At 48.2% G+C, this 26,822-nt stretch overlaps 1 protein-coding gene across 4 annotated transcripts in view; it reads left to right on the top strand.

Annotated features, from left to right (window-relative positions):
- Window positions 1-26,822, top strand: part of LOC117867788 (Golgi integral membrane protein 4-like) — a 78,064-nt gene that overhangs the window by 5,806 nt on the left and 45,436 nt on the right. For 3 of the 4 annotated variants that reach the window (XM_034753061.1, XM_034753059.1, XM_034753058.1), the window contains exons 2-4: window positions 16,319-16,393; window positions 20,279-20,328; window positions 24,193-24,246. In XM_034753061.1, the coding sequence (XP_034608952.1) occupies window positions 16,319-16,393; window positions 20,279-20,328; window positions 24,193-24,246 (179 nt within the window). The remainder of the gene's footprint in view (window positions 1-16,318; window positions 16,394-20,278; window positions 20,329-24,192; window positions 24,247-26,822) is intronic. The other variant, XM_034753060.1, reaches the window with a different exon arrangement.

The following is a 26,822-nucleotide window of genomic DNA, read 5'->3' on the forward strand; positions in this document are numbered from 1 at the left end:
TTTGAAGTGACATATAAAGAGGGTGTCTGATTTTAGTTTTTAACCAATTAAGCACCAATAAAACACCCTTGATTAAAAAAAAAAAAAAAAAAAAAAAAAAAAGTGTTTATCCAAGAAACACCAGAAATAGTTACTTGTATCTAAGGGCTTGTCTGCATGGAGCAGTAATATGGACTTCCCTGGGGGTGTGATTTTTAAAGCGCATGAACATGTGCATTAATTGGTCCATGTAGACCCTGCTGGTGTGCACTAGAGGTACTCTAGTGTGCTTTAATGTAGTGCTGTTTGAAAGAGTAGTATGTTAAAGCACATTAAAGGATCATTATGAGAGATTACTCATTATGGTGTATACTACTGTTGTGAGCAATGTCTATAATATACATGACTATACAAAGAGAGAGCGCCTTGTAAACTCCCAGTTTTGGACATCTACATAAAACTCAAAAATTGCTAAAAATCCCCCAAAGATGAAATGAATAACTCCTGAAAAGCAGAAGCCTGACATATAAACAAGCCCATGTGGCAGGGGTTTGTACTGACTGTGTCCAATATTGACCTCTCGGGTCAATGCATCTTGATGATCCGTTGCTTATGTCTTGAAACTATCCGTGTTCTTGGAAACTAGTGCCACTGACTGAAATACCCTCATGCAAAATACCCAGAGGGGACAGTTCCTCTTTGCTGCTCAAGCAAATGTAATGAACTTCAGTGTGAAATTGTGAATCAAAGGGATCCTAAAAACCAACGTGCCATCGCTTGCCGTCTTCCAGGCGTCTTCGTTGCTAGCCAAAGCAGCCACACCTTCTTCCTGCTAGAACACCATGTCCAATCTCCCATCCCACTGAAGAGTTGTTACCATTCCTGGCCGTGTCCCGGCTTAACTTAGACTGGGAGCTCCTTGTGGCAAGTAAGAAACTCGCAAAGAAGGCCAGTGCAGAGAGGGCCTCTGGAAGGTGGCTGACCACCTTCAGATGACAGAGTGTCATTGACTGAGGTTCCTTCATGTGGGTCTGTATGCTGACCTTGGCTTGGAGCGAGCAGGGCAGGGAAACGCCCCCAGGGTGACCTCTTGCTGTGCAAATGGCTGGATAAGTGCTTCTAAAAATATAGTTGTCATTGAAGACTTGCGAGTGCTGTGCCCGTGTTTCGGCTGGCTGAGCCACTCCAACAGAGGGGGGCCTGCGTCGAAGGATGATTTCATGGCCTCAGGGTAGAAAGTTAAACAGCAGTTCCTGGCCTGAGTTATGAAGAGCCTGTTGAAAACTGAAAGGATCACTCTTTCTTCTCCCCCTTCCCTTTCAAATGTACAGTTTGTCAGGAACCAATCGAGTAGCTGTGACTGTGAACTTTAACTCTTCCTGATCCCAGTACTGACAATCCCAAGTATTCAAACATCATGAGGCAGGCCCCCAAAAAAATCACAGGATTGGCTTGAAAAACATGACAAGTTTTACACTGTTTTTCTTTGTCTTTGGGTTTCTGAGCCTTGAGGCTGCACTCAGGTCATGCTTTCAAGCTTTTCCCTGTAACCATGAGAGCTAGAAACTTTAAAAAGGAGCTGAGATTCTCACCTAATCATCTGACTCCAGGAGCTGGGGCTTAAAAAAAAAACCCACCAGATAAAGAATCATAGAAACGTCAGGCTGGCAGGGACCTTGAGAAATCATCAACTCCAGCTCCCCTGCACTGAGGCAGGACCAAATAAACCTAGACCATCCCTAACGGGGGTTTGTCCAACCTGTTCTTAAAAATCTCCAATGACGGAGATTCCACAACCTCCCTTGGAAGCCTAGTTCATGGGTTGTAAAACCTGCAGCGGGACAATTTAAAAAAGAACCAAGCATTTCCCTTGTTCTCAGGGTTAGCTTCGATTCTAGGCCACAGTTGACCTGACAGTGTCCTGGCAGAATGGACAATGCCTTCATTTTTAGTAGAGTCTAGAAGCACCAACCGAGATCAGGTCCCTATTGTGCTGGGCACAGAATAAGAGACAATCCTTGCCTGAAGAGCTTACAGTCTAAGTAGACCAGATGGCCAAAGAGAGAATTATGATCCCTATTATATAGCAGGGGAATTGAGGCACAGAGAGACTAAGTGATGTGGGCAAGGTCATACAGGGAGCCTGTGGCAGAGCAGGGAACTGAACCCAGGTCTGAGCCCTCACCCGGCATCTTACCCACCGGTCGAACGAGTTCTTTATGATGTGAGTATTAACCGACCGTGCCTTTGCTCTGTCGCTGCTTGGCTGTCTCCCTTGCCCCCCTCTTTCATGCTTCACTCAGCCACGTTAGCAGACATGACCTTGCTGGCAGGGTGAGGCCGGCTCCGATTTACTGCAAGATTTTTGTGTTGTTGAATTGAATGGGGGGGGGGGGCCCATTCTGTGGTTCAGGCACATTGTCGTGGGCCACCGTGCTGAGGGCTCTGCCAAGAATGAACAATGCAGGGGCTGTGCAGCGTTGGGAACGGAGGCTCAGCAAAGCTGCTGAATAAACTGCAGGGCCTGGAATAGTTACAGGGACATGGAAACGCTTGCAAAGGGTTTCAGAGTAGCAGCCGTGTTAGTCTGTATCCTCAAAAAGAACAGGAGTACTTGTGGCACCTTAGAGACTAACAAATTTATTAGAGCATAAGCTTTCGTGGGCTACAACCCACTTCCCACTTGCAAAGGGTTGGGGTTCAGCTGTCTCCGCCTCCCCAGCTGTTTCAATCACCTTCTCCCAATCAGCCACATGCCTTCAAGGGATCGGAAGGTCCTTGCTGGTCAGTTGCTCCCACTGTTGCTCCTCCCAGAAATACCCTGAGCAATGAGGATTCTGTGGAGACTCTACACTGCCCACAGATACTTGCATGGCTGCTGTGTTTGCTCTACTTACTCCCTGGGCAGAAGCCTTTGCTTTCCATTGTGGCCCTTTCTCTTTAGGGGATTGGGTTTTATACACGAGTTCTCTCTGCCTGACACGGGACCTGTCCCGTTACCTCTTTGGGCTTCTCTCTTGGGACCTTTAAAATCAGAACTTGTTGCCAGGGGATGTTGTGAAGGCCAAAAGTATAACTGGGTTCAAAAGAGAATGAGAGAAGCTCAGGGAGGGTAGGTCCATCAATGGCTATTAGCCAAGATGGTCAGGGACGTAATCCTATGCTCTGGGGGTCCCTAAGCTTCTGACTGCCAGAAGCTGAGAGTGGCTGACAGGCGATGGATCACTTAATTGCCCTGTTCTGTTCATTTCCTTTGAAGCATCTGTGGGGAGACAGGACACTGGGCTAGATGGGCCTTGCTCTGACCCAGCATGGCCGTTCTTGTGATACTTGCCTGCCTTCACAAAGCACTTGTGGGATCTGCAGATGAAGTGTTGCAGAATTGCAGCGCATGGGAGAAGCAGCCTGGCAGGGTCTCCCACGCTCCGTTGGATGTGCATGCCCAGCGATCCTGGGGGCTGTGCTCTCTCACTCCGTTTTCTGCTCTCCGAGGGACTTGCCCTCCTTGGAGTTGGCTCAGGGCTCAGTAGATGTTTGAAGCAGGGAAACTGGTAATTGTTTTTAACACAAGCTGCACTTGGCTCTGTTGGCTTAGATAGAGAGGTGAGGGCCAGTGGTTAAAATGCATGTCTGGGCATCAGGCGATCTGGGTTCTAGACTGGACTTTGTCACTGACTCACTGTATGATCTCTGGCAGGTCATGTTGGTGAATTGGTCATACAGTCCGACCAATTCACCGACGTGACCTGCCAGAGATCATACAGTGAGTCAGTGACAAAGTCCAGTCTAGAACCCAGATCTCATGCCTCATTTTCCCCTTTTGAAAAAAAATACATAGGCCTGGTCTACACCGAAAACTCAACAGCTACGTTGCTCAGAGGCATGAAAAATTTTGCGCCCTGAGCACTGTAGTTAGGTCAACCCCCCCATGTAGATTTGGGGATGGAGAGATTTTTCTGCTGACCTAGCTGCTGCCTCTCGGAGCGGAGGATTACCTACATGGAAAGAAAAACCCCTTCTGTCGCTACAGGAAGCGTCTACGGTATGGGGTTATGGAGGCCCAGCTGCAGTAGTATAGACAGAACTGAGACTTGACTTACCTCCCCCTTGAGGGTGTTATGAGACTTTATGCATTACATTGGAGGTGCTACAAAAGGGCCAGGTTAACAGAAGGGACCATGAGATCGTCTGGTCTAATGAAGATCAGCGAATTTCACTCTGATTTCTGCATCGAGCCCCTAACTCCTGATTGGGCTAGAACACGTCTTTTAGGATGGCTTCCAATCTTGATTTTAGGACTTCGGAGTTGTCGGTTAAGCTCATGTCTATATAATAGAGGTGTGTGTGTGTGTGTATATATGTATATACACACACACTCCCCTGTGGGTGTATAAAATAACATACACAGACATGTATATAACCCTAGTTTGAAGCTTAGCGCAACTGCGTGGCTGCACGATAATATTTTAGACACAGTCAAAGCATTCCTAGCATTTCCTCTGATTCTGAGCCCCTCTGCCACGTGTCCTGCATCCATGGGATCCTGGCACCAAGCATGCTGTGTGTCTGGAAGGCGGGGGGGACAGTAATTGTTTTTGCCCGCTGCTGTGTGATCAAGCAGATGATGATGTGACAGCTTTTCAAGATTGATTATAGACATCTGGGGATTTTGGCTGCGGCCCGTGCAATGTGTTGCAAGGTTTCAGTGAGGGATGGTCGTGTGTGTGTGTGTGTGTGCGCGCAAAAGGGCCCAACTGTGAAAGGATTTTCTTTGGAAGCAGCTGTTTTATCCCCTCTGTCACCCAATCACAGCCCAGCACCATGCCCTAGCCTGGCCACGTCTCCTTTCTGGGAGCAGGGGGTATTAGCGAACCAGGAAGAGCTCTTGGGTAGCTTTCAGATTTCAAACTGGATTAAAATCATCATCCATCAGGAGGTTTCTTTGGCACTTTATCTGTCATGTGGCTGATACACAAAACAATCCTTCGCTTTCCCTCCGGGTTACCTCTGTGCACAGCATAGATGTTCTTTTGTGCATGTAATGGGAGAGCAAGCTGGCTGGCCCATTTATCCTGAATGGCTTGTGTCCGCTTTCGGACCAATTAATGGGTCGGGGAGTGGGTGGGTGGGAGGAAGCATTTGTCTGGCTGTCTCCTGTGTGCTGCTGACACAGTTTCAGAGCAGCTGACCTGGGAGGCACTGGGCCGCTTGAGTCTTGCCGTGGACTCAGCCTGGAGCTGTTTCAGACTCGCTACAGAGAGGAAGCATGTGATTTGGCTGGCCAAAGGAAAACAAACTCCCAGGCTTCCTAGCTCAGGCACCAAAGCAGGCCTCTGTTGTGATAGAGGAGCATCCCCTTTGCAAACCTCCAGCCCAAGCAGCTTGTTTGCTGATGCTACGGCACAGGGAAAGGTATCAGACCCTGGAGAGAGAACTAGTTTGTATCGGCATCTGGGCACTTTTAATGCAACCGCGATTTGCTTATCGTGCATACATAGCAACTCGTCGCACCTTGAATGTTCCAAAGCATTTTACAAATTGGGGTGTCTGTAGAAATAATAATAATGCATCTAGGGATCTTTCACCTGCCACTTAAATGCAGTCGCCTATGCTGTTGAATGCAGTAGCTGCATGATCAGTTGGGAATAGTCTCAATTAAAAGTACAGAGAGTGGAAGTGGCTGTTTTTGTTGTTGTTGTTTGTTTGTTTTTTTTATAAGGTAGAAGGTCAAATTGGAATCACTCAAACCACAAAAAAATAACCCTCACCTCTTGTGAAAAGTCTTTACTGATAGCGTAATGCTCCCCCAACGCCATGCTGGTTCGGTGCTCACGCAGAGTTCATCCCACCAATTCACCGACACCCACTTTGTGCTGCACCCAGGATTTCCTTAGCGTCCTCCCAATCCAGTTATTGGCCTCGCCTGGCCTTGCTTAGTAGGGTTGCAAAGTCTCATAGCCCTGAAGTAAGCCCTGGGCATCCAATCAAATGCGGTGTCTGTGCGCTGGCTTGTTTCCACTGGAATCCTCATTTCAAATAAACGTGGTTTCCTTGGTCCTGCCCAAAGCGCTGACGGTGCGGCCTGGAATGACAGGTCCTCTTCGGTGGGAGGGGACAGCGGATTGGAGCAGCCGTAGGTGCTGCTGCAGGTCAGTGGAAGCTTGTGCAATGAAGACTCAAGTCAGCACTCTTGAGGCTCACTTTTAGAGCAATACCACTTGGGATACAGTGGGCCCATAGTAGATTGACCGAGCAGCATGACTTGTCTTCTGGACAGGAAATACTTCCCTCCACCCTGTTCCTTCTGTCTCTGGACACACTTGCATGGCTCTCTCGCCATCTTTCGTCCTGCTCTACCTTCCTTTCTAGGAGTGTTCTTTTCCCTCCGCAGGAATTTTTGTCAAAATCAACACTTTTTAAAATGGTTTAGAGCAGACTGTGATGAAAACAGCCTTTTTGTCGAAAGAAGGTTTTGGCGATACTTTCCCAACTAGCTCTAGTTCCGAGCAGGTCTCTGGCCCTGGGTCTACTGTCACACCCTTGATTCCCCTCCAGTCTCTCTCCCTTGGCCATTCCTCGAGGAGTCTCAGAAATGTTCAGCATTGGCCCAGCTTTGCAAAGCTCCCATTAACTCCAGCGGGAGCAGAATTGGCCGGTGCTGAGGACTTCTGAAAAGCCCCCCATGGATTTGCCTTCGCTGTTGTGAACTTGCCCTTAGCAATAACGGAGTTCAATCTTGCTGGTTTTTAAGGCTGCTCTTTTGGTTTCTCACCCTGTCCTTTAATGTCCCATCAAACGTAATTGTCAGGAGCCTTTGATCTTATTCATTGATACACGGGATGGGGGAGGATCGACAGATCCTTTAAAGACTTTGTTGCGGATGTGAAATCACTCACTAGACAGGTGCTCTTAGGAGCTGAAACTCTGTCCAGCTAAACACAGGTAGAGATCAAAGTCTCTTTTACTAGGTTAAGCTGATGACTTGGACCCTGCGACTGCTGCTCTCTGTTTGGGCTGTGTTTCGTTCAAGGAACCATGGCTTGGGCTCGGATGGTCACAAGCTACCGGGGTTTCCTGGGGTATTGAGGGGTGAGTGGCAGTGGGAGGGAGCTGACTGTTCCTTTCTGCGTCTCCTCCAGGTCCCTTTTCTGACATCGCTTTACAAAGAAATCTCGTAGCCCCTTGGCATGTTACCGCAGCCCAACTGTACAGAGTGACTGTACGTTAAGAAGCTTCCTCAGCGTTCTATAACATGTGGCTGACCCTATCCAGAACTGGCAACTCCAGGCTATTTGTGCTCCAAACCTGCTCTTTAATTTGATCACTACTCACCCAAACTGGCCCAAATTGGAGGCTGTGACTTGGGGGAGAGTGGGGGGAGGGCTCTGTCCCACTAGTGAGTCATCTAATCCCACGTTTCTGTCCATGATGGGGAGACAATCGGATGGAGATGAGGATGGGAAGAAATAGAAACCATTTGCCCACTCATCACAGACACAACTGCAGTCATTGTTTTTTGTTTATGAACATTTGGGGTCTCCAAACCCTGTTTGAAGGACCCCGGAACACTTGCAAAACCCGCTAGATGGGATTTTATGTCCGTATTACAAAGCCTCCCTTTCGGCTTTTGAGCCAGCTCTTCAACCAAAAGGCCCTTGCAATGTTGATTTGATGCTCTCTTCTTATCCCACTGCTTCTCCTTTTGGGGAAGGCACCTGTGGGATTCAGGGTAACTGGAGTTGGTGAGCGCCAATAGATCTGCACTCACTATTGGTTTTTAAATGCTCTGCATGTTAATTCAACCTCTTTGCTTCACCTGCTTTGAAGTGAGACCTTCACTCCCTTTGAGGAATGGATTCCTCTGTTGAAATGCTGTCCAGTGATGTCTTCAGAGCTATATTCTATGAGGAATCATAGTAGAGTCCCCTATGCCCAATTTATTGGAGGGAAGGGGATTGTTTAGCTTTTTCACTAATGGCAGAATTATGTGACTCTCTGTGGATAACCTCCAGCATCTTCATAGAGTCTAATTTCTGTGTTTAGGAACTGCTCCTTTATGTTTTATTCAGGAGAATGGGACTCTTGTGGGAGTTTTGCAGGATAGGGCCCTTTTAAAGTGAAAATGACAGAAACAAACAAACGATTCCCTCTCCTTAGCAACTCCTCATTGATTGATTGATTGGGTGTTCTTCTGAAATCTCTGCTCTAGGAATTATTTTGGGAAGTTCTCTGGCCTGCGTTGTACTGGAGGTTGGACTAGGTGATCACAATGGTCCCTTCTGGACTTGGCATGGATGCACCTATGAATCTGAGTTATGGGTCGTAAATCTGTTCTCTGCCTGTGGCACACAGTAGTTGTCTCCTGAGGGCTGGAACACTTTGTTTGAATTCTGGTTGTTGGGCTTGGTTTGTGGGTGCTGGGGGGTGGTCTGTGTTATACAGGTGGTCAGACTAGATGATCAAGTCATCTCTTCTAGCTTTTAACTCTCTAACTCTAAAAGCAACCACATGTGTAATCAGCAAGTGCTACAGTTCCCGTTAGTACGCTCTGGGCCCCGTCTATAAGTCTAGTCTAGCCTAGAAACTCGTATCATTGCCCCTCTTGTCTGGATAAAAGCAACGACTGCAAAGACACGCTCTAGTTATTCACACAAGTTTATTCATTGAGAGCATTCTCTAAGTGCACAGCTCTGTGTTTTCCCAATCCATTGGAGTGGCGGTGGGCCGATTGGCCCGTTAAAGAGAAGCTTATGAAATAACAAGTAAAAGTTGTTCCTGCTTTCCTGCCCCATAGCGGGGCCTCGTATCCCCGCTCCCCATGTCTGTGTGGGCTTTCAGCAGCTTCCTTGCTGTGCTGGTGGGTGAAGGGAGTCACAGTCCCTTTTGCTTGTGGCTGGATGCACCTGCCATGTTCTGACTCAATTCTGTGAGGTCAGAGTGCAGTAGGGTTGGCACATAAGAACAGCCATACTGGGTCAGACCAAAGGTCCATCTAGCCCAGTATCCTGACTACCGGCAGTCAGGTGCCCCAGAGGGAATGAATAGAACAGGTAACCATCAAGTGATCCATCCCCTGTTGCCCATTCCCAGCTTCTGGCAAACAGAGGCTAGGGACACCTTTCTAATTGCTGGTAACCGAACCCCTGAGGCCCCACCCCTGCCCCAACTCTTCCCACAAGCCTCCACCCCCATCATTCGCTCCTCTTCCCCCCGCACCCCATCGCTCGCTGGATCGTCTCGAGCCTGCCTTCAGGTAGGAGGTGGCCCCGGCTGAGCAGGGGCTGGCATGGGTTAATGACCCAGCATTGCCCCACAGTAACCGGACTTTTGGTTCGGGTGCTATTTAGGGTTGTCAGGTCCCCTTTTCAAAAGCCGAGCACCTGGCAACCCAAAATGGCACCCAGACACAAACGCCAAAAAACGGACTGTCCGGGTAAAAACCGGACAGGTGACCACCCTAGAGTGCAGGGATATTTTGCTTTGGACGGACCCAACCGTAACTGTGATTATGATTGTGAAGGGCCCCTTGTTATCACAGTCCACAAAAGCATGCGCTTGTGCACAAAGGGTGCTTCACGGTCTTGGGGAATCTGTACCATTGACTGGCTAGCAACTGGCATGAGACACTTATACTCAATACATGGCATCCTTCAGAAAGCCATGGCGCTACTGGAGGGTCTGTCAAATAGAGCAACTAACCCTCTAATACCATAGCGCACATTTCTCCATCCCTGAGAGCGGGAATCCTCTCCCGAATACCCGGGGACAGAGCTGCTAGCAGCCTTTCTGCAAACTCACTGGCAGGGTGGGGCCTTGCTTGTACAGCTCCTGCTCCCTCTGGTATGCTCTGGCTCTTGGTTTATTACTGACGCCGGCTCATCAGTTCCCCCAAGGTGAATCTCTGACTCTGAAACCTCGTTTGGCCAATGGGACGCCCTCAAGCGTGTCCTAGGACTGAAAGGGCTAAATGGAGAGAAATCTTCTCCACGTTCTCAAATGCCTATGGGGCTCTTTCTGCTCTACCTGCTAATGGACTGGCCAGCTGGGAGCCTTAACAAAGGGTAAGGTCTTGATGCTTTTAGTTCCAGGAGGATTTTAAGAGCCATTTAAGTAACTGCTAGTGCTAGCATTGGTTAGCTGGGCACTTACCACAGCAATTCATGTGGCTGTCCTACAGTGCCCCATGTCCCTGCCCCTTGGAATCAATGGTAAAATTAATTCTCCCCCTGCTTTCACCCCCTCTTCTAAATAAATATACGTAGGTAACTTGACCAGTTTATTTCTAACAAGAGAAGTTGTTTCCAGCTGTCCCCATTACCTTAAATTCCTCATCTGTAACTAGGGTTGACATCTCTTCAGGTTTTCCCAGGATTGTCCCCCTCCCTCCCGCCGGATCGCTATCTCAGAAATCTGTCAGGGTGCACACTGCCAATTTTATGGGCTCAGGATTATCCCAGATGTACATATTAAAAAAAAAAAAAAAAAAAACAAACCCCAGGACATCTGAGATGGCAACCCTATTGGTAACCTGGGGATAATGCTATTAAGGACTGGCTTTTGTGGGTATGCACCACTGCCCTCTAACGCATGGAACAGGAGCTGCTTACATGTGTCATACACTCCATACTGCTCAAGAAGATTTTCCATTAGCTCAAGTGGTAGGCTTCTGGAGCAGGAGGATGAGTGTTCTAACCACGCTGCTGCTGTGATGTTCTGTATGGTCCTGATAACAACCAAGAAGTTTCTAAGTGACCATAATTTGTTACAATATTCTGCCTACTGCATCACAAGGGTATTGTTAGTATTCAATTAGTTAAGGGGCCACAATTAACTTACATTTCAATCTGTGTGAATAACGACTTTTCTAAGATGGACGTTGTTGGGAATCGTTTTCTTGAAAATAATCAGTCAAGATTTTAAAACCCATGTGGAAAAGTCCATTAGCATTTAATAAGGATGGAACCAATAAGGTTCTATTGAAGTTAGGCTAAAAAGCTATGGAGTTAATATCCATTGTAGAGAACTTCTTAAACCATCTAAATGGAAAATTCTATTCCTGCTTCAGAATATGATAAATCCGGCTGCAAATTCTATAGGAAGATTATCCTTCTTTATTGAATTCTCGAGGCGTTTTCCATAATTCAGTGATTGGCTGTCATTCTGAAGGATCCTTCACAAGTTTAAACAGATGGAGATAGATACTGAGTTGGTGTAAAATGTCATCGCTAAATCAGTGGGGTTATTAAAAGTTATACCAGCCGAGGATGTGCCCTCTAGTGAGCTAAATGATTCTTAGACACACATTCGTCTCTGGGGTAGAACCCAGCCGTTGTTCAAACGGTGCACTGCAACATTACGCAACAATCTAGGACAGGAAGTGAAGATGCCTGTATCCAGTAGAAACTGCAAGTGGCTCTGATAGCAGGTGGGACCTCTACATGCTACTGTAGAACTAGTGTTACGATTCAGTCGCTGAAATATTCAGTCAGACCAGAAATGTGCAAAGAGTGAAGAAGCAGCAAGATGGTTGTGTGGCAATAACATGATTTTACAAAGGCCCAGTATCTGATGACCTGCAAGGCTGCACTGGCTGGAGTTAGACACATGCCTTCAACACCAATAAACTTTAGGTCTGGGCTTGTGATCACAAATGAGCACTGTTAATGCAGCCTTACCTGGTCCAGTATATTTTATACATGGAATAGCCCCCAGATGCCTGATCATCTGGTAAGACTGCCATGGAAAGTTCACTAGCCTAAGTGCAAAAACCTACTGGATAGTTTGCTCACTGGTCTTTTAAAAAATAAAAAAGGCTAATGGCCTCAAGCAAGTGGGTAATGCAGCCCTCCCTTTATCTTGCACACACAACCTGCAAGCTCTTGGAAGATAAAGACAATTCACGTTGCTAGGTTAGGGTGGAGCAGCTAGGAATGGCTGGGTCTTGGAACCAGCACAACATGCTGGAACAGAACCGAAGTTCAGGGGATGTTTACTCCTTGGATTGGAGCAGCTTAAAAGAACCTGTCAAACTGTGGTGGTTTTTTAAAAGTTCCATCACTTTTTATATCCCCTTGTGGGTTGGTAAACAAGGGGCTGGAATGTGGTCCTTCCCATTCAGCTATACAGGGTGTGGGATTCATAAACAGCAGCCTTGTGGTTTTTTGTTGGAAGTTTCATGCGGAGAAATACAGTTGAGCTTCTCAGGTAACTGCATGCGCCAGCCCAATGGTGAGCCCCGGGCTCACGTGCTAGCTGGCGATTAGTGGAACCTCCTTTTAAAAATCATTTTCTGATTTTTATTTATTTTTTTTATTTTATTATATTTTCTTTCTTCCTCTCATACATGGACAATCCTGTCTGACCCAAAGTATCTCTAGCACTAAGAACAACGTTTGCATTCTGTGTGGATTTAAAATACAGACACATGCGCCACCCAAATCTGCTGCTGTTGCTTGTAAAGTGTCTTTGATCCAGGTCTTAGTGTGGATGGGTTGCACCAAAGAAGTAGTGAACTGTGGGAGAATTGGTCCTCCATCTTGTGACAAGGCCCCCTCGGGCTTGTTATCTGGTATGTTAAAATTCGCCCACTATCAGCTGGACAAGAGACCCTATAAATGTGTCTGCACACATCAGCCAGGTATAAAGCGACAGTCAGGGCTTCTGCAGACACGGAGTCTGTGAGGCAGGGACGTGCTTTACGGATGGGCAAAATGAGACAGAGTTGGGTTACGAGACTGGCTTGGCCTCAGACAGCGCTGGGAATAGTACCCCCGAGTCCTGCCTGGTACCGTTGTGTCCTCCTTACTCCTTCCCTTTAACACTTTCAGAAAAGCAACTGAAATTGGTTCGAAGTAGCAGTGAGTGAGTGAGTGAAATTGACTTGAGTAAATCAAATCAGCGAATGCTATTACTTTGTATAGTCCTTTTTTCTGACCCTACTAACCATGCCTGACACACATTGTTCACTTGCAGTCAGTTTGGATTGCCACGTGTGTGCATCTGGGGAGGGTTTGCTGAAGAGCTGGCTGCGTTTCAGTGCTGGCTGACGTGATCACCAGCTAGCTTGAAAAGCTCCTTGGGATGGTTCAGGTTGACGGGGGCAGAAGATGTGAACTGGAGCATTCTGTGAACTGAAGAGTGGCCATGGTAACTTATTACAAAGTGGGACTTTGTTACGGGTCCCATCAGAGGTATAGAAGGATTGTATAGCTCCTTCAAATATAATCCTGCTTTAAAGGATAAGGAATCCCTGTTTAAACCCAATAAAAAGCCGCTGTTAGCTTCTCAGCATTAGAGAGAGACTCCTGATCCTTGTCACTGGAAGGGGTGAGAAATGGGGTGTGTAGAACGGTGTTTCTGGTGCATTTGAATCAAAGCCACACCAGCTTGATTTTTTTTTTTTTTCCAGGGACAGATCCTCAGCTGGCGTAAATCAGTGAAGCTCTGTTGACTTCAATGGAGGAACATTGATCTACGCTGGTTAGGGATCCGGCTCCTCAGAATGTAGGTGTGGTTCTCAAAGTAGCACTGGATTTGTTCCACTCCGGCCTCCCCAGTGCGAGAGCCATTTCCAAGTCCCCAGTTCTCCATGCAGCAGTGCGGGATCAGCTGTGGGTGAGGCGGGGTGCTCTCAGCCTGGAGGAGAAGAGCTTTGAGAAAGGGAAAGGGTTGCCTAGCCAGTAGCCCAGGGGTGGGCAAACTATGGCCCGCGGGCCGCAGCCATTTTAAGCCAGCCCGCGAGTTCCAGCTGGGGAGTGGGATCTGGGGCTCGCCCCACTCCAGCCGGGGCGCCAGGTCGGGGCCGCACCATGCGTCTCCCGGAAGCAGCCACAGGGCCCTGCTCCATGTGTAGGAGCCGGAGAAGGGACATACCACTGCTTCCGGGAGCTGCTTGAGGTAAGCGCCGCTCAGAGCCTGCACCCCTGAGCCTCTCCCCACGCCCCAACCCCATGCCCCAGCTCTGATCCCCCTCCTGCCCTCTGAATCCCTCGATCCCAGCCTGGAGCACCCTCCTCCACCCCAAATCTCTCATTCACAGCCCCACCCCAGAGCCCGCACCCCCAGCCGGAACCTGTACCCCAGCCCTGATCCCCCCTCCTGCCCTCCGAACCCCTCGGTCCCAGCCCAGAGCATCCTCCTATACCCCAAATTCCTTATCCCCAGTCCCACCCCAGAGCCCTCATCCCCTCCCACACCCCAACCCCAATTTTGTGAGCATTCATGGCCCGCCATGCAATTTCTATTCCCCAATGTGGCCCTCAGGCCAAAAAGTTTGCCCACCCCTGCAGTAGCCCATACACAGCAGGGGATATGATGCTCCCAGGAGAAGAGGTCGTTTTCTGTAGAGCTGGTCAGGAACCTTTTGATGTAACGTTTGTGTTGGAAAATGCCAATTCGTCACAACGGAAACGTTCTGTGGAAACGTATCAATTTCGATGAAACTTTCTCAAGTCCAGGGTGGAATTTCAGGGGGAGGGGAGAGCCAGACGGAATAGCCAGGAGCCCAAGGCTTAGGCTCAAGTCTCTGCTCTCCCTGATTTGGAGCAGGACCTGGGTCTCCCACATCCCAGGTGAGCGCTGTAACCACCGGGGAATTGGCCACTGTGGGCTGGGTCCGGGTCTCTGTCTCTTTTCTGTTTTAATGGTAAATTTCAAAGGTCTCACTTGCATTGCGAAGTGAAACGAGACAAATGCCAAAACCTCAGCCCTTGTGAAATGGGGAATAGTCCGTCTGGCTGTCTGGTTTGCCACTCGCTCTGGCCTTTTCTTAAGGGAGACTGTAACCCCCCCCCCCCCCCCCTGCAAGCTGCTTCCAAGCTCAGTCCTCTTTCTGTCTTCCTGGCATTTCCCCAGCACGCAGGTTCTCCCGGCAGAATTATATCCGGGGATGTACGGTACTTTGCAGCTAGGTTCCCTTGTTTCTACAGCATGTCCGAATGGTTCCTGAGTGTAATTTAGCTGAGAGCCAAGGTTGGCTGTGCATCGCAGGGCTGTTGTCACACTTGACATGGGCCTTTCTCTCCTTCCCCTTAAGCTTTTTCCTCCACAATGGCCCATGTCCTGCACTGACATCCAGGGGCTCAGTGTTTTAAGGGCTTACTCAGTGGTTTGGGTACGTCTCGTCTCGTAAATTTGTCCTCTTCAGGCCCTTATTTTTAAGGCAAATGGCCGTGAGTATTTGAGTGGAGGGTCGGGCAGGTTTGAGTCTCACTGTCCCAAACGTGGAAGTGTAGCCCTCCCTGGTGGTTAGAGAAGGAAACCAGCGTCATTCTCTTCCCTGATTCGCCCACTGACTTGCCCTGTGGCCTTGTGCCAGTTGCTTCCGCTCTTTGTGCCTCCGCCTTTCCCTCCGTAAAATGGGGATAGCAATACTTAGCCACCCCCATAAGGTGATCTGAAATCCTGGACTCGCAGGGCTACCTGAGGGCAACGTATAATAACCTTCCGTAGCCCCTACGACGTCACGGTTGTTAGTGCAACGTCAATTCCCTCTGCCTCTGCGCAGAAGTCACCCAGACCCGTGGATAGTGTTAATCTTGGGGCCTTTTGAGAGTGAGAGAGTGTCTCTTTCAGGCTTCAGGATGAATTTCTGCTCCGTCCTTCCCATCCCATGAAGTACAATAGAAATAACCAGGGGGCAAAGATTCAATCGGAGGCCGTTCTTGTGCCCCAGGAGCATCTTTCCAGTTCTGTGCCTTCCGTGCTCTTGAGAAAGCACCTGTGCCTGTCTCTGTGAGCAGAGGCTCCAGAAATCCTGTCTCCTTCTCCGTCGGCAGGAGTGTAGCTGTGCTGAGCCGCCATAGATGTGGCTCCGCAATCCACACTGAGCTGGTTTGCTACGGGCCGTTTAACCCTACGGAGCTGATGATGCATAACCGGCTTTGGCCTCCCAGTGGATTAGTAACTCCATCGTGATGTCGGAGTCCCAGCCTTAAATGGAGCATTGAGCCCGATGTTTGCTCCGTTTGGCCCTTTGTTCTGAAGTGTCATTTACACGGGAGCCAAGGTTGGCTGTGCATCGCAGGGCGGTTGTTGCACTTGATATGGGGCCTTGTTGCTACACCCGAACCACCGTGGGCTAATTGTCCAGAAAGTCCGGGCCTGTTGTCTCCTGGTCATGAAGTCAGAGGGGGGAAGTTAGGAGGAGGAAAGACCTGTTGGCTCAAGTCCACTCCCCCAGGAGCCTCTCTGCATGATTCTCTGTCCCACTGCAGGGGGGAGCTCAGGATGTGTCCCCTACACACACTTGTCCTCTGTGGCTGTGGGGAGCAAATGCAGGGGAATGCATAATTGTTTGGCTGGTTTATGTCATGCTTTCCCTTTCTCTTCGCGTCCCTAGTTGTGTACGAGCACAGATCGCGGCTCGAACGATCCCTGCAGAAAGAGCGAGGGGAGCACAAGAAGACTAAAGAAGGTGAGTCTCTTGCGCAGGCATAGCAGAGGCCGGCAGCAACTCAAATAGTCTCGCCGGGGAATAACGCACACCACCTAGAGGGATTTCCACCTTCATAGCACTGTTCAAAGGTGAATGAATCCTCCCAACGTCCTCATGAGGCGGTAGGTGGGAATTATCCCTGCGTGACACGTGGGGAAACTGAGGCAGAATGACACGTGGGGAAACTGAGGCAGAATGGTTAGTGACTCACCCGAGGCCACAGAGGGAGGAGGTGGTGTGAGATCTGGAGTTAATGGCTCCTACTCCTGTATTTAGTCCCTGTCTAATCAACCGTCTGTCTAGGCTCTTGCATTGACACCTGTGACGTAATATCTGAGTTCTTCAGACCCGTTAACTGAACCCAGCACTGGCCCGTGCCTCTTCATTTTAAATCGGTAAACGGTCTGGCAAGGTGAAATAGCTTGTTCAGTTTCACAAAAATCAATAAAGCTATTCCAGGTTCAGTGTTTGCAAGGTGTTCTGCAGATGTGCAGCTGCATAAGTGCTTCTTAATATTAATAGCATTATTGCAAGCTCTTTGTTATTGACATTGGCTACAAATGGTAAAACCTCCCATTCGCTCGAAATGCAGAGATGAACATGTCTATTTTTAAGACCGTGAAATTGAATAGGAAATAAGACGCAAAGGGGCTAGAGCCTGTCTCTCGTAGTAACACTGAATGCTGGATGGCAGATCACTTTAGCCCTGAATGTTGCTGGCAATTTAACAGCTTGGCTTGTATCTTCAAAGCTGCTATGTGGAGAAATACGTCTCTCCCTTTTGGCCTCGTTCCTTAGCTCCCTGCATTTCTGGAAACGTTGACATGTATCAGCCGAGATTGTCATGAGTCTGTGGATAAATAGTTGACTCAAATGTTGAATGTCTGTCTTCTAATATTTAGATTTCTTTCATAGTTTGTCAGCGTTGCTCTAGGAAATGAGGCGACTGCCAAATGGATCGCTGCAGAGCGTGCATGGACTCTGAATGGCTCAGGGCTGCGTGCATCTTGGCTCTAAGAACGCCGAGGAGCTTTTCTCCATGGCTGGGTCCAGTAGACCATTTATTTCAAGCAAACATAGCATTTGATGCTCGTGAAGTGAAGGACGAGGAGCACTGTCTTCAGTTAGCCTTCACCACACACTCCCCATTGTCCTGACCAGCTGTACGCTCTGCAATTACTCGGGTAGCCTCCTCTTGGGAAGCCATATATGGGAAGCCATATATAGCAAGCCATGCAGTGGTTTTGTGACTGGGGCACAAGGAAGTTGGCACGGTTACTCCACGAGGATCTGCGAGGCCAATGCATTAACTCCCTGTACCCATCCCTTCCCAGGGGGTTTTGATTACCATTAATTGTGTTGTGGTAGCACCTGGGAGTCCCGTTCTTGCACCAGGACCCCCTTGTGCCAGGCGCTGTACAGACATAGATCCAACAGACGGTCCCTGCCCAATGGAGCTTGTGCACTGAGCTGATGTGCTGCTGTGCCCTTAAAGTGAATGGTGGCAAGTCTGTAAAATATTGGGCTAGAGTTTGCTCAGCATTTGGGGGGGTAAAATGAAAAGCTCCGCCCCCAGAGCATCCCTGCAGAGTGGCATGTGCTTGGCTCCCAGTTACACAGCAGTTAGGGTCAGTTCTGTTTCTCTGAAGCTTCTAAGCAAGTTGGGGGCATAAGTTTCATAGAGCCATTACCTAACCTAACCAAGTACCATAGCACCTGGCCTGACCAAGATACGGGCCCCTTTGCACTCTACACAACAAACGTACAATCTAAATAGACAAGATGGACAAAGGCTGGTGAAGGGAAACTGAGGCACCATGTCAGGAAATGACTTGTCCATGGTATCACAGCAGGTTACTCACAAGGAATAGAACCCAGGTCTCCTGAGTCCCAGTTCAGTGCCTTATCCCCTGGGCCACTCTGCCTCCCGGCAGTAGTGATTTACACAGCCTTCTTGGGAGGGAGAGCACAGAGAAGGCGTCTTGGTGGGGCTGCTCTCGCAGTGTGGGGGAGAAATCGGAGGCACACTGGTGCTCCCAAAGGTATCACCCCCCTTGTCCGGTGCTTCGTTAGAGCTCACTTCTGATCTCACTGCACCCCTAATGACTAAGCTGAGCAAGGGAGGGAATCTCTGGCTTTAGAACTGATTGGACAAAGCATGGGTGCTTCTGGCCCTGTGCTGGTCCCTGCAAACCCACCAATATGTTATGTGGTCTAACTATTCCGTGTTAACTCCTGCTCCCCTGATGTGGTACCTTCAGCACCGAGGGCTGGCCCTGTCAGATCCTGGTTGTTTAGGGGAGCTGCGTCTCTTCCCGCCGTGACGGTCCTCTGGAGAATGCAGGAGAACTTTGGTGGTGGGAATCTGGGAGATGGATGAGAGCGCCAATGCCACGTTCTTCACGGAAAGGCCCTTCTTATTTGTGTGTTTGATTCAGAGGGAGGAGCACGCAGGCAGACCCCGAATAATTGAATCCCTTTCCCAATTCCAATAACCGATCTACAGTACCATGATCGGATCTAGTTAGTACCGAGGTGGGGTGGGGAATTCACCTAGCCTCCCATTCTAAGAAGAGGACACAGTGTAGCAAATAAATGATACACCTTTGTGAGGCTTGCAGGAGCCAGTGCAGACAGGACTGAACACAGTGCTATTTAAGCCTGTCTACTGGAGTTGGGTTGCATGTGGAAATGTGTGCATCTTGCTCTGCTGGACTCTTATGTACATCGAAGTATCCACCAGGCAGCTCAATTAGAGGCCCAAGCACTGGAATATCGGGGGATGCTGCCGAGCAGGACAACGAGACGCGTTAGCCAAGACCGGACCAATGAGGGATGCTGCAGATCAGGATCGATGGACATTGCTCGAAGCTGGCAAGGGGACGCAAGCCTGGAATAGCAGCTTGGTGCTGTAGGGCCCTGTTGAGGTGTAGTGCCAGAGTGGAGTGGGCACTGAAGGGAGGTGAGAGATCATGGGAGCTTGAGGAGGCCAGAGCCAGCAACTGGGTCTCTCGCTTTGCATAAGCAATAAAGCCTCAGGAAAGGACAGGCCCTCTTTTCCAAGGGCTTTCTGGATCTAATGCAGCTACACCTGTGTTTTCCTTAACCCCAGACACTGTTATCTTCACGTTTTGCCTCTTGCAGTGGGTTAAGTTGAGTCCGTTTGAATCATTTTATTATGATTTTGTTTTATGGTAGTGCCTAGGGACCCAGATCAGGTGCTGTACATGCAGTACAATGACATTCCCTGCCCTAAAGAATTGACAGTCCAGCCTTCCTGTGTAAATCGTGTCTGAGAGAGGATGAGATGGCCCAAGGTTCTCTTTGGACTCTTGGAGCTGGCTTTGGCCCACCAGCCAGCCCTTGGTGAAATTTGTGTGAAGATAAATGGGTTTGCTGTAAGATGCACTGCTTCCTCCACCTGTGTATGCTGTAGCTGTGCCGCTGATGTTCTCCATCAAGCCCACCACCGTGCTGGGTGAGATGCCACTCGGTAGCTTTAAAATGTATTTCTCACTAGCATCTTTCGTCTCAAAGGACCCCCAAAGAATTGCGCAATCTTCGCACCGCCGAAATGCTGCCACCCCTGGGGTGCAGAGTGGCAGCCAACTAGAACACCGTACTGTAGTGGGAAGAAGGGAAATGTTGGCCACGGCAGACAGGTCTAATGGAAAGTACTACACGGTCTTTGATTGCACAGAGCAGAAAGGACCTCGGTGTTCTTTGAGTCTCTTAAAAGCTTCCGCATTCCATCGGGCTGTATCACAGCCTTTTGTCCAGTTAGGAGTTTTTCTCCTCCTGAAAATCTAAAACAGATCCTTGTAAATTCCATCCAATTAAACTCTCTTCTTTTTTCCTTTCTAGATTTTTTGGTGTATAAATTAGAAGCTCAAGAGGCACTCAACAAAGAGAAGGTAGGTACAGTACGTTCCTGTGTGTGTTTGAGAGATGTCCTTTTAGTATTTCCACAGCTGCACACCAACATACAGCTGCCCAGAGGGAAGTGAAAAAAGACTAATTGGGAATGATGCTGGCATTAGAGTTTTGGGCCAAGAGGTATCCCATCAGGATGAATCCTGGATCACTTCATCATTTATGGTCTAAGGGCTTGTCCATGTGAACATTTAGTTCCTGGGAAGCTGAGGTGTGAATTCATCCCATACTAGCCTGCTGTGGACTAAATGTCCATGTGGACCCTGCTGACTTGCATTAACAGTTTGAGTTTGTCTACGTGGGGACATACAGAAGCATTAATCCAAATTAACTAAAGGTGTGAATTTGAACTGGATTAGTTAAACCTCATTAACACCTATGTGAACAGCTTCATTCAGAATTAGAATGGCCTTAATTAAGTTTATCTGAATTCATTTCCAAAGTGAATTAAACTAAACTGAATTAAAGCCACCTTAATTCTGAATAACAGCATTCACACTGGGATTTAATGCAGTTTAACTAATTCACTTTGAATTCATATCTTTAGTTAATTCAGATTAATCTTCCTGGATGTTCCTGTGTAGACAAGTCCAAACTGTTAACATGCATCAGCAGGGTCCATATGGACAGTTAGTCCGCAGCAGATTAGTGCGTAGTAGATTCACACCCCAGCTTGCTGTGAACTTGTCTACACAAACAATTAGCCTTATGTGAGTAAGGGTCTATTTCAACTCATTTGGGAAGGAGAAAAGAACTGTGTCTCTCTGGGGATGTTGCTAGCCCAAGTTCCTATTGTTTGCCCAGATCTGTAAATGGCAAACTGAGTGACCGGACTACTTCTAGCCTCTGTGGCATCGTGGAGTCCTGTTCCTATGCCTATTGGCAAAGGAAAGGCCAGTTGTCTTTATGTTGGACAGAATTCTATTCACCTGCGAAACAAAGCATAGGGACAGCACAGAAGAGAGAGGGACTATGCTGTAGGGAAGCTATAGACACTGTCTGTCACTGCGACGAGGGCAAATGGTTTCTCCTGGTCCGTGGGTGGGAGCGCAGCAGCAGAACGGAGTTGGGGGAAGATCATGAGAAGCAACAGCCTCTCCCCTGGCAGCCCTGTCCCGATGGGAGATGGGTGTTTGTCACTAACAATCTGCATGTTAAATTACCAGCTACCTGGTGCAGAGCGCCAGAGCAAAACAATGCATCTCGGTGGGGGGGTTCATGGAGGCAGTTGGGCTCTGCTCGTTATTCAGCCTATGGGAGCAAAGTTGATAGGTTTTACTGCCAACCCCCATCTGCCTGAAAGGAGGGGTGTGTGTGTGTGTGTGTGTGTGTCTTTTTCTCCTCGGGGTGGGGCAAGGGCATCTTTCAGTGGAGATGGGAGTCCTTTGTCATCATCTTCAGTAGCCCCTGGCCCTTTGCAAAACAGAGAGCAATGCATAACTGAGGGCTGTTGTTCGCGGCATGTGACCAACAGCAATGAAAGTGTCAGTGCTGCTGAATTCAGGCAGAACTTTATTACTCGAGTCCCTAGGAGCCCAGATAGCTCAGCGTTTGCATCTGATTTTCACAGGCTTCCTATTGTCTCTATTTATGGGGCTGAAATAATGCAAGATTGGTCCCATCCCAGGGTTTTCAGCCCCATAACTACTCTTTGTGGTGTTAAATCCCCTGACAGCTGGATGTGCAAATGCCAGAGCCCCTTTTCATTTATATCCTCACTGCAGTTTGCCAAGTGCCGTGAATATAACAGCACAGAAAACAAAGGGGAACCTTTATGGTTAAACGGTATGTTCGCTTTTAATGAAGAAGTTAATAGGGTGTACTGGTGAGACGCTCCTGTGAATGTGAAGAGCATCTACAATTACTGGGGGGAAAATGACAAGGAATCTTGATCCTCATTCTTCAGGGCTTGGGTCAGGAAGAAATGCATCCCTAGGGGGTAACCCACTTACTTTAGATTATAGGACTTGTTACTCCCTCCCTGAAGCATCTGAAATTGGTCACTGCTGGAAACGGGGCACAGACTAGGTGGAACATTTAATCAGTTCCACTGTGACTGCTAAATACCATGCAGTTATAGAATTAGCATAGTGGAGATACTTGCTAAATAGACTGATGGCTATGCAGCTCCATAGCAATTGTGTGTTCCGGAAACTCATTTGGTGGTAATATTTTGTGCCCTATTGAATATATAATTTGAGTTGTGGATTAGAAGATAGCAATAACTATGCACTGTGCTTAGTTTGCAATTCCATGGTGCTGCCTGTGATCTGTCCCGTGCTACTTAAAGCTGCCCGAATACACATCTGAGCAGAGAAGCTTGTGAAAAGGCAACAATTCCTCATCTTGTTCACCACCTGTGCCCTGCAAGCTCTGCGTTTTCACAGGGAAAAACAGAATCTCGGCCCTGTCTTCTGGGCTTGTCATTACCAAGAAGGTAGAGAGGAGTCAGAGAGCTTTGGGGTGCTAGGAGCAGGGACCAATGGAAGGGTGCAGGGAGGAACGAGAAGTGCATGAAAGAGGGGGAAGGTTCACACGTGAGGGAACAGGGCGTTTGGGTAAAAGGCAAGAAATCCTTTCAGGTAAATGAGAGCCAGATGGTGCCATTGCACTGTACGTGTTGGAGAGACCATGTTGCCTTTTGCTGCCACACAAGGAACAAAAGTGGCGGAGCTGCAGGCAGATGAAAGTCTAAATGGTCTTGGGCCTCGTCAGCAGACTAACTGCACTGGTTTGATTAAAATCGAGTTGGTTTAAAGCAGTGCAAACCATTCTCTGGACATGTTGCATATCTGTAAACTCGTGGTTTATATCTGGTAGCTGCGCACGTATCCAGGAGTTTAAACGGATGCAGTAAAACCAGCGCAAAGATTGGTTTTTAGTTAAATTGGTGTCATTTTCGCAATTAGGCGAGGGCTTAGGGCTTGTGTTGTCTGTCTCGCCCCTACGGCTCATTGACAAGAGCCGTCATCCCAGTTCCCAGGGAATTCTGTCCTTTACAAAGCTAGGGTGCGAATCACAGGCCAGCGAGAATTACTCTGCATTTACACCAGAGGAATGAGAGCAGAATCCTGCCCCTTAATTTTAAATAACCTCCCTGTCTGCATCTCCGTGCATGTGCTCGGGAGCCAGATTCTGATCTCACTTACACTGGTTTTACGCCACTGTGAGAGCAGAATATAACCCTTCATTTTGTTTACCCTGGAAAAAATTCCTTGAAACCAATATTTTTTGTGAAATGGGCGGGTTCGATGAAACGCCTGCGCTGAAAAACTTTTGGCTTAAAAAAAGGTTTCCAGGTTGTTAAAGCCTCTCATTTCAATATTGTCAAATCAGAAAGTTTTGAGGGTTTTTTGTCTCGAAACAACTTTTCACTTAGAAATGTTAGTAAATTTTACACTAAAAATATTGGTCAAAATCAAAATGAAATGTTTCAAACTGATCAAAAAGAAATATTTTGATTAGCCCAAACCAAAGGGATGTTTTTGTATTTTTGGTTCACAACATTTTCAAGCTTTCAAGTTTTTGTCCAATTTGTGATCGGATTTTTTGACATTTAAAAAAAAAAAAAAGTCTTATGGGACAGGAAAACTGTTTCCTGCCCAGACAAAACTAGTAGTTTGGTTATTTTTAACTAATCCATTCTAGCAGCACTCCCTGAGAAGTGACCCTTCTTAGGTTAAATGGATACAACGCTTTGTCTTATACAGGAGACCAAACATCATGTGCGTTGCTTTGCATGTACATTTAATGGTATGATTATGTAGCCACACTGATGTTTGTGTGTGGTTTTGATCTGCCTCTGTATCTTCTGCATTCTAATGGTTTTTATGTATTTGTTACAGCAAGATTCTATGAACAGATATGGGGCCCTCAGTTCACAGCATAAGATACTGAAGGTAAGTCAGTGCATGATTGCAGAAACAGGTGTGTTTTCACCGGTGAAGACATGGCCGGGTAGATTAACGTCATGCCCTTTTAAACTTCCAGAACTGTCTGTGCCTGGATTATACCATGGATCTTGCCCTCCTATTGTGACCCAATAGGGCTCATGTTGGAAACAATGAAACAGTTATTTCCCCCTCACTTTGAATCCGCTCAGCCTTTCACAAAAGGTTTGACTAACACACAGGTGCTGGGAGACTATGCTGGCGAGTGGCTAGAGCAGCAGAACTGAGTGTGGGGGCTCTTGGCTTCCAGTCCCATTTCTACCAGTGACTTGCTGTATGATCTTGGGAAGTCATTAATACCTCTGCACAATGGAGATAATAAGGTCATCACTGGAGCGTGAGGTGGCGTAACTACTGTATGTAAAGGTGTGTTGGATGAAGGGTGCGGTGTAACTGGTTCCGAGGCTGGCTGTAGAGGTGTGTTGGACGGAGGGTGCGGTGTAACTGGTTCCGAGGCTGGTTGTAGAGGTGTGTTGGATGAAGGGTGCGGTGTAACTGGTTCCGAGGCTGGTTGTAGAAGTGTGTTGGATGAAGGTGCGGTGTAACTGATTCCGAGACTGGCTGCTGTTCTGTATCACCTATTTTACAGGATGCCAAGGAGCTGTGGTCTGGATAAGGAGGAGGTGCCAGCACCACGGGATCTGGCAGTGAAGCCATTGGTGCAAAGATCTGCCTTTGACTGCTCTTTTGCTGCCCACTTGCCCCATTCTGAGAGCTGTTACGGGCCATTGGGAGGGAATAGGAGCTACAAGCGATTATTGTCAATGAACCTTCCATAAGGATAGCTCACCGGGGATGCTGATTGCGCCTGACGTGTCACGGTACCTCTAGGTGATAGCTGAATGCCACTGCGATCTTGAGTTAAAATTAGACACGCTGGGCCTGAAAGCTTGATTTGGGTGAAGGAGAGGGTGCCCTGTCTATCTGTTATGAGGGCTGCTGTGTGTGCAGAGCCGGATAGGACTGAATCAGTTAAGAAAACAGCTGTGTCAGCAGCACCTTCCCTAAGGAGGCCACTTAGGGATCTGGGGCAAAATTGGTACTTGGTCCTGCTAGTGAAGGCAGGGGGCTGGACTCGATGACCTTTCAAGGTCCCTTCCAGTTCTAGGAGATAGGATAGCTCCATTTATTTATTTATTTATTTATTTATTTTATTAATTTATTTCTGCAGTTTCCTTTCTGCCTACACGCCCATCGTTCGCTTTCCGTGTTAGATCTGTATCAACCGGCGGACTGCGTTTCTCTGTTGTACTGGAGGAGGTGGGCATGGGCTGGGGGACCTGACCAGATAGAAAAAACTTCTTCTTGGGGCCCTTTCAGTGCCCAGTCAAATTCCCAGTCGACTCCTTCCACTGCCTGAACTGGGCCCCTAGTACTCGGAAAGAGTTCGTACACAAGTGTGGGGAAGGATCACCTACCTGCTGGGAAGTTCAGCCTACAGGAGCCCTGCTGAGCGAGGGCCTGAGGAGAATCGCAAAGCAGGGTTCTCTCGCTAGGTGTGTGTGAACTGTTCCGAGCAGAAAGCCCTGCTACCTGGGAACAGGGCTGTGCGTGTTCAGGACTCGACCGGGGGCTGCGTGCCGAGGGAGGGGCGGGGCGGAAGCTCTTTGTCAGACAAATCTGGCTTTGCAGCGTCAAATGTGAGGGGGAAAATGCACATTTCCACAAGTTTTACACAAAAATAAAATATGGGCTTTTTGTCAAAATTTCCCCCAAAAAAAGAAATTGGAGGGGGGGGAATTGCGCACAACACCACAGCAGGGCCTCCTGTGAAAGAACTCGTGTCTTGTGCAGGCCTGTCTGGGAGCAGAACTTGCCCAGGACAAATGTCCCTTTGTCTTTTTCCACACTGGGGTTGCCCCTCTCCATCATCACCCTTCCCCCCCCCCCCCCCATTCCACCTGGACCCTGGAACACTCTCTGCCTTCCTGTGTGAGAGGGGAGCATATCAAAATGTTCCTTAGTGCTGTTATTGCACCTCCCTTCTGAAGATTTCAACCTGCTTCACAAATGGGAGGGAATTAAACCTCACAGAATCCCTGCAAAGTAGACAATATCCCCTCTTCCACCGAGGGGAAAGCGAGGCCCTCTTCTGGCTTCCTAGAGGAAAGGGCGCATATGCGAGAGAAGCTACCAGCTCTGTATGTGTGTGATAGACATTTGTAACAGGAAATGAGTCTCATGGTGGAAGGTGCGTGGCTTTCTCCACAAGTACCAGAAGCCTGTGACTGGATTGCTGCTGTCACATCTGCGATGTGATTTCTCACGACTCTTTGCATCTCGAGTGGAGACTGAATTTTTTTTTAAACGTTCATCAGAAGAATGCACCCATCCTCATTTACTGTCTGCAAAGACGAAGAGCTGGATTTGAATGAAAGAGATTTGTAGACCAGGACCTCCTAAAATTGCCATACTCTGGGATCTTGCAAAGAATGGCATTTTCCTAGCACTCGTGGAACAGGGCATGTATTATTTACTTCTTCATTTTTCTAAACTGACATTTGCAGAGCTGCTTTGTAAGCCAC

The sequence above is a fragment of the Trachemys scripta genome, chromosome 19 (genome assembly GCF_013100865.1).
Source record: "Trachemys scripta elegans isolate TJP31775 chromosome 19, CAS_Tse_1.0, whole genome shotgun sequence".
NCBI classification, from domain to species: domain Eukaryota; kingdom Metazoa; phylum Chordata; order Testudines; family Emydidae; genus Trachemys; species Trachemys scripta.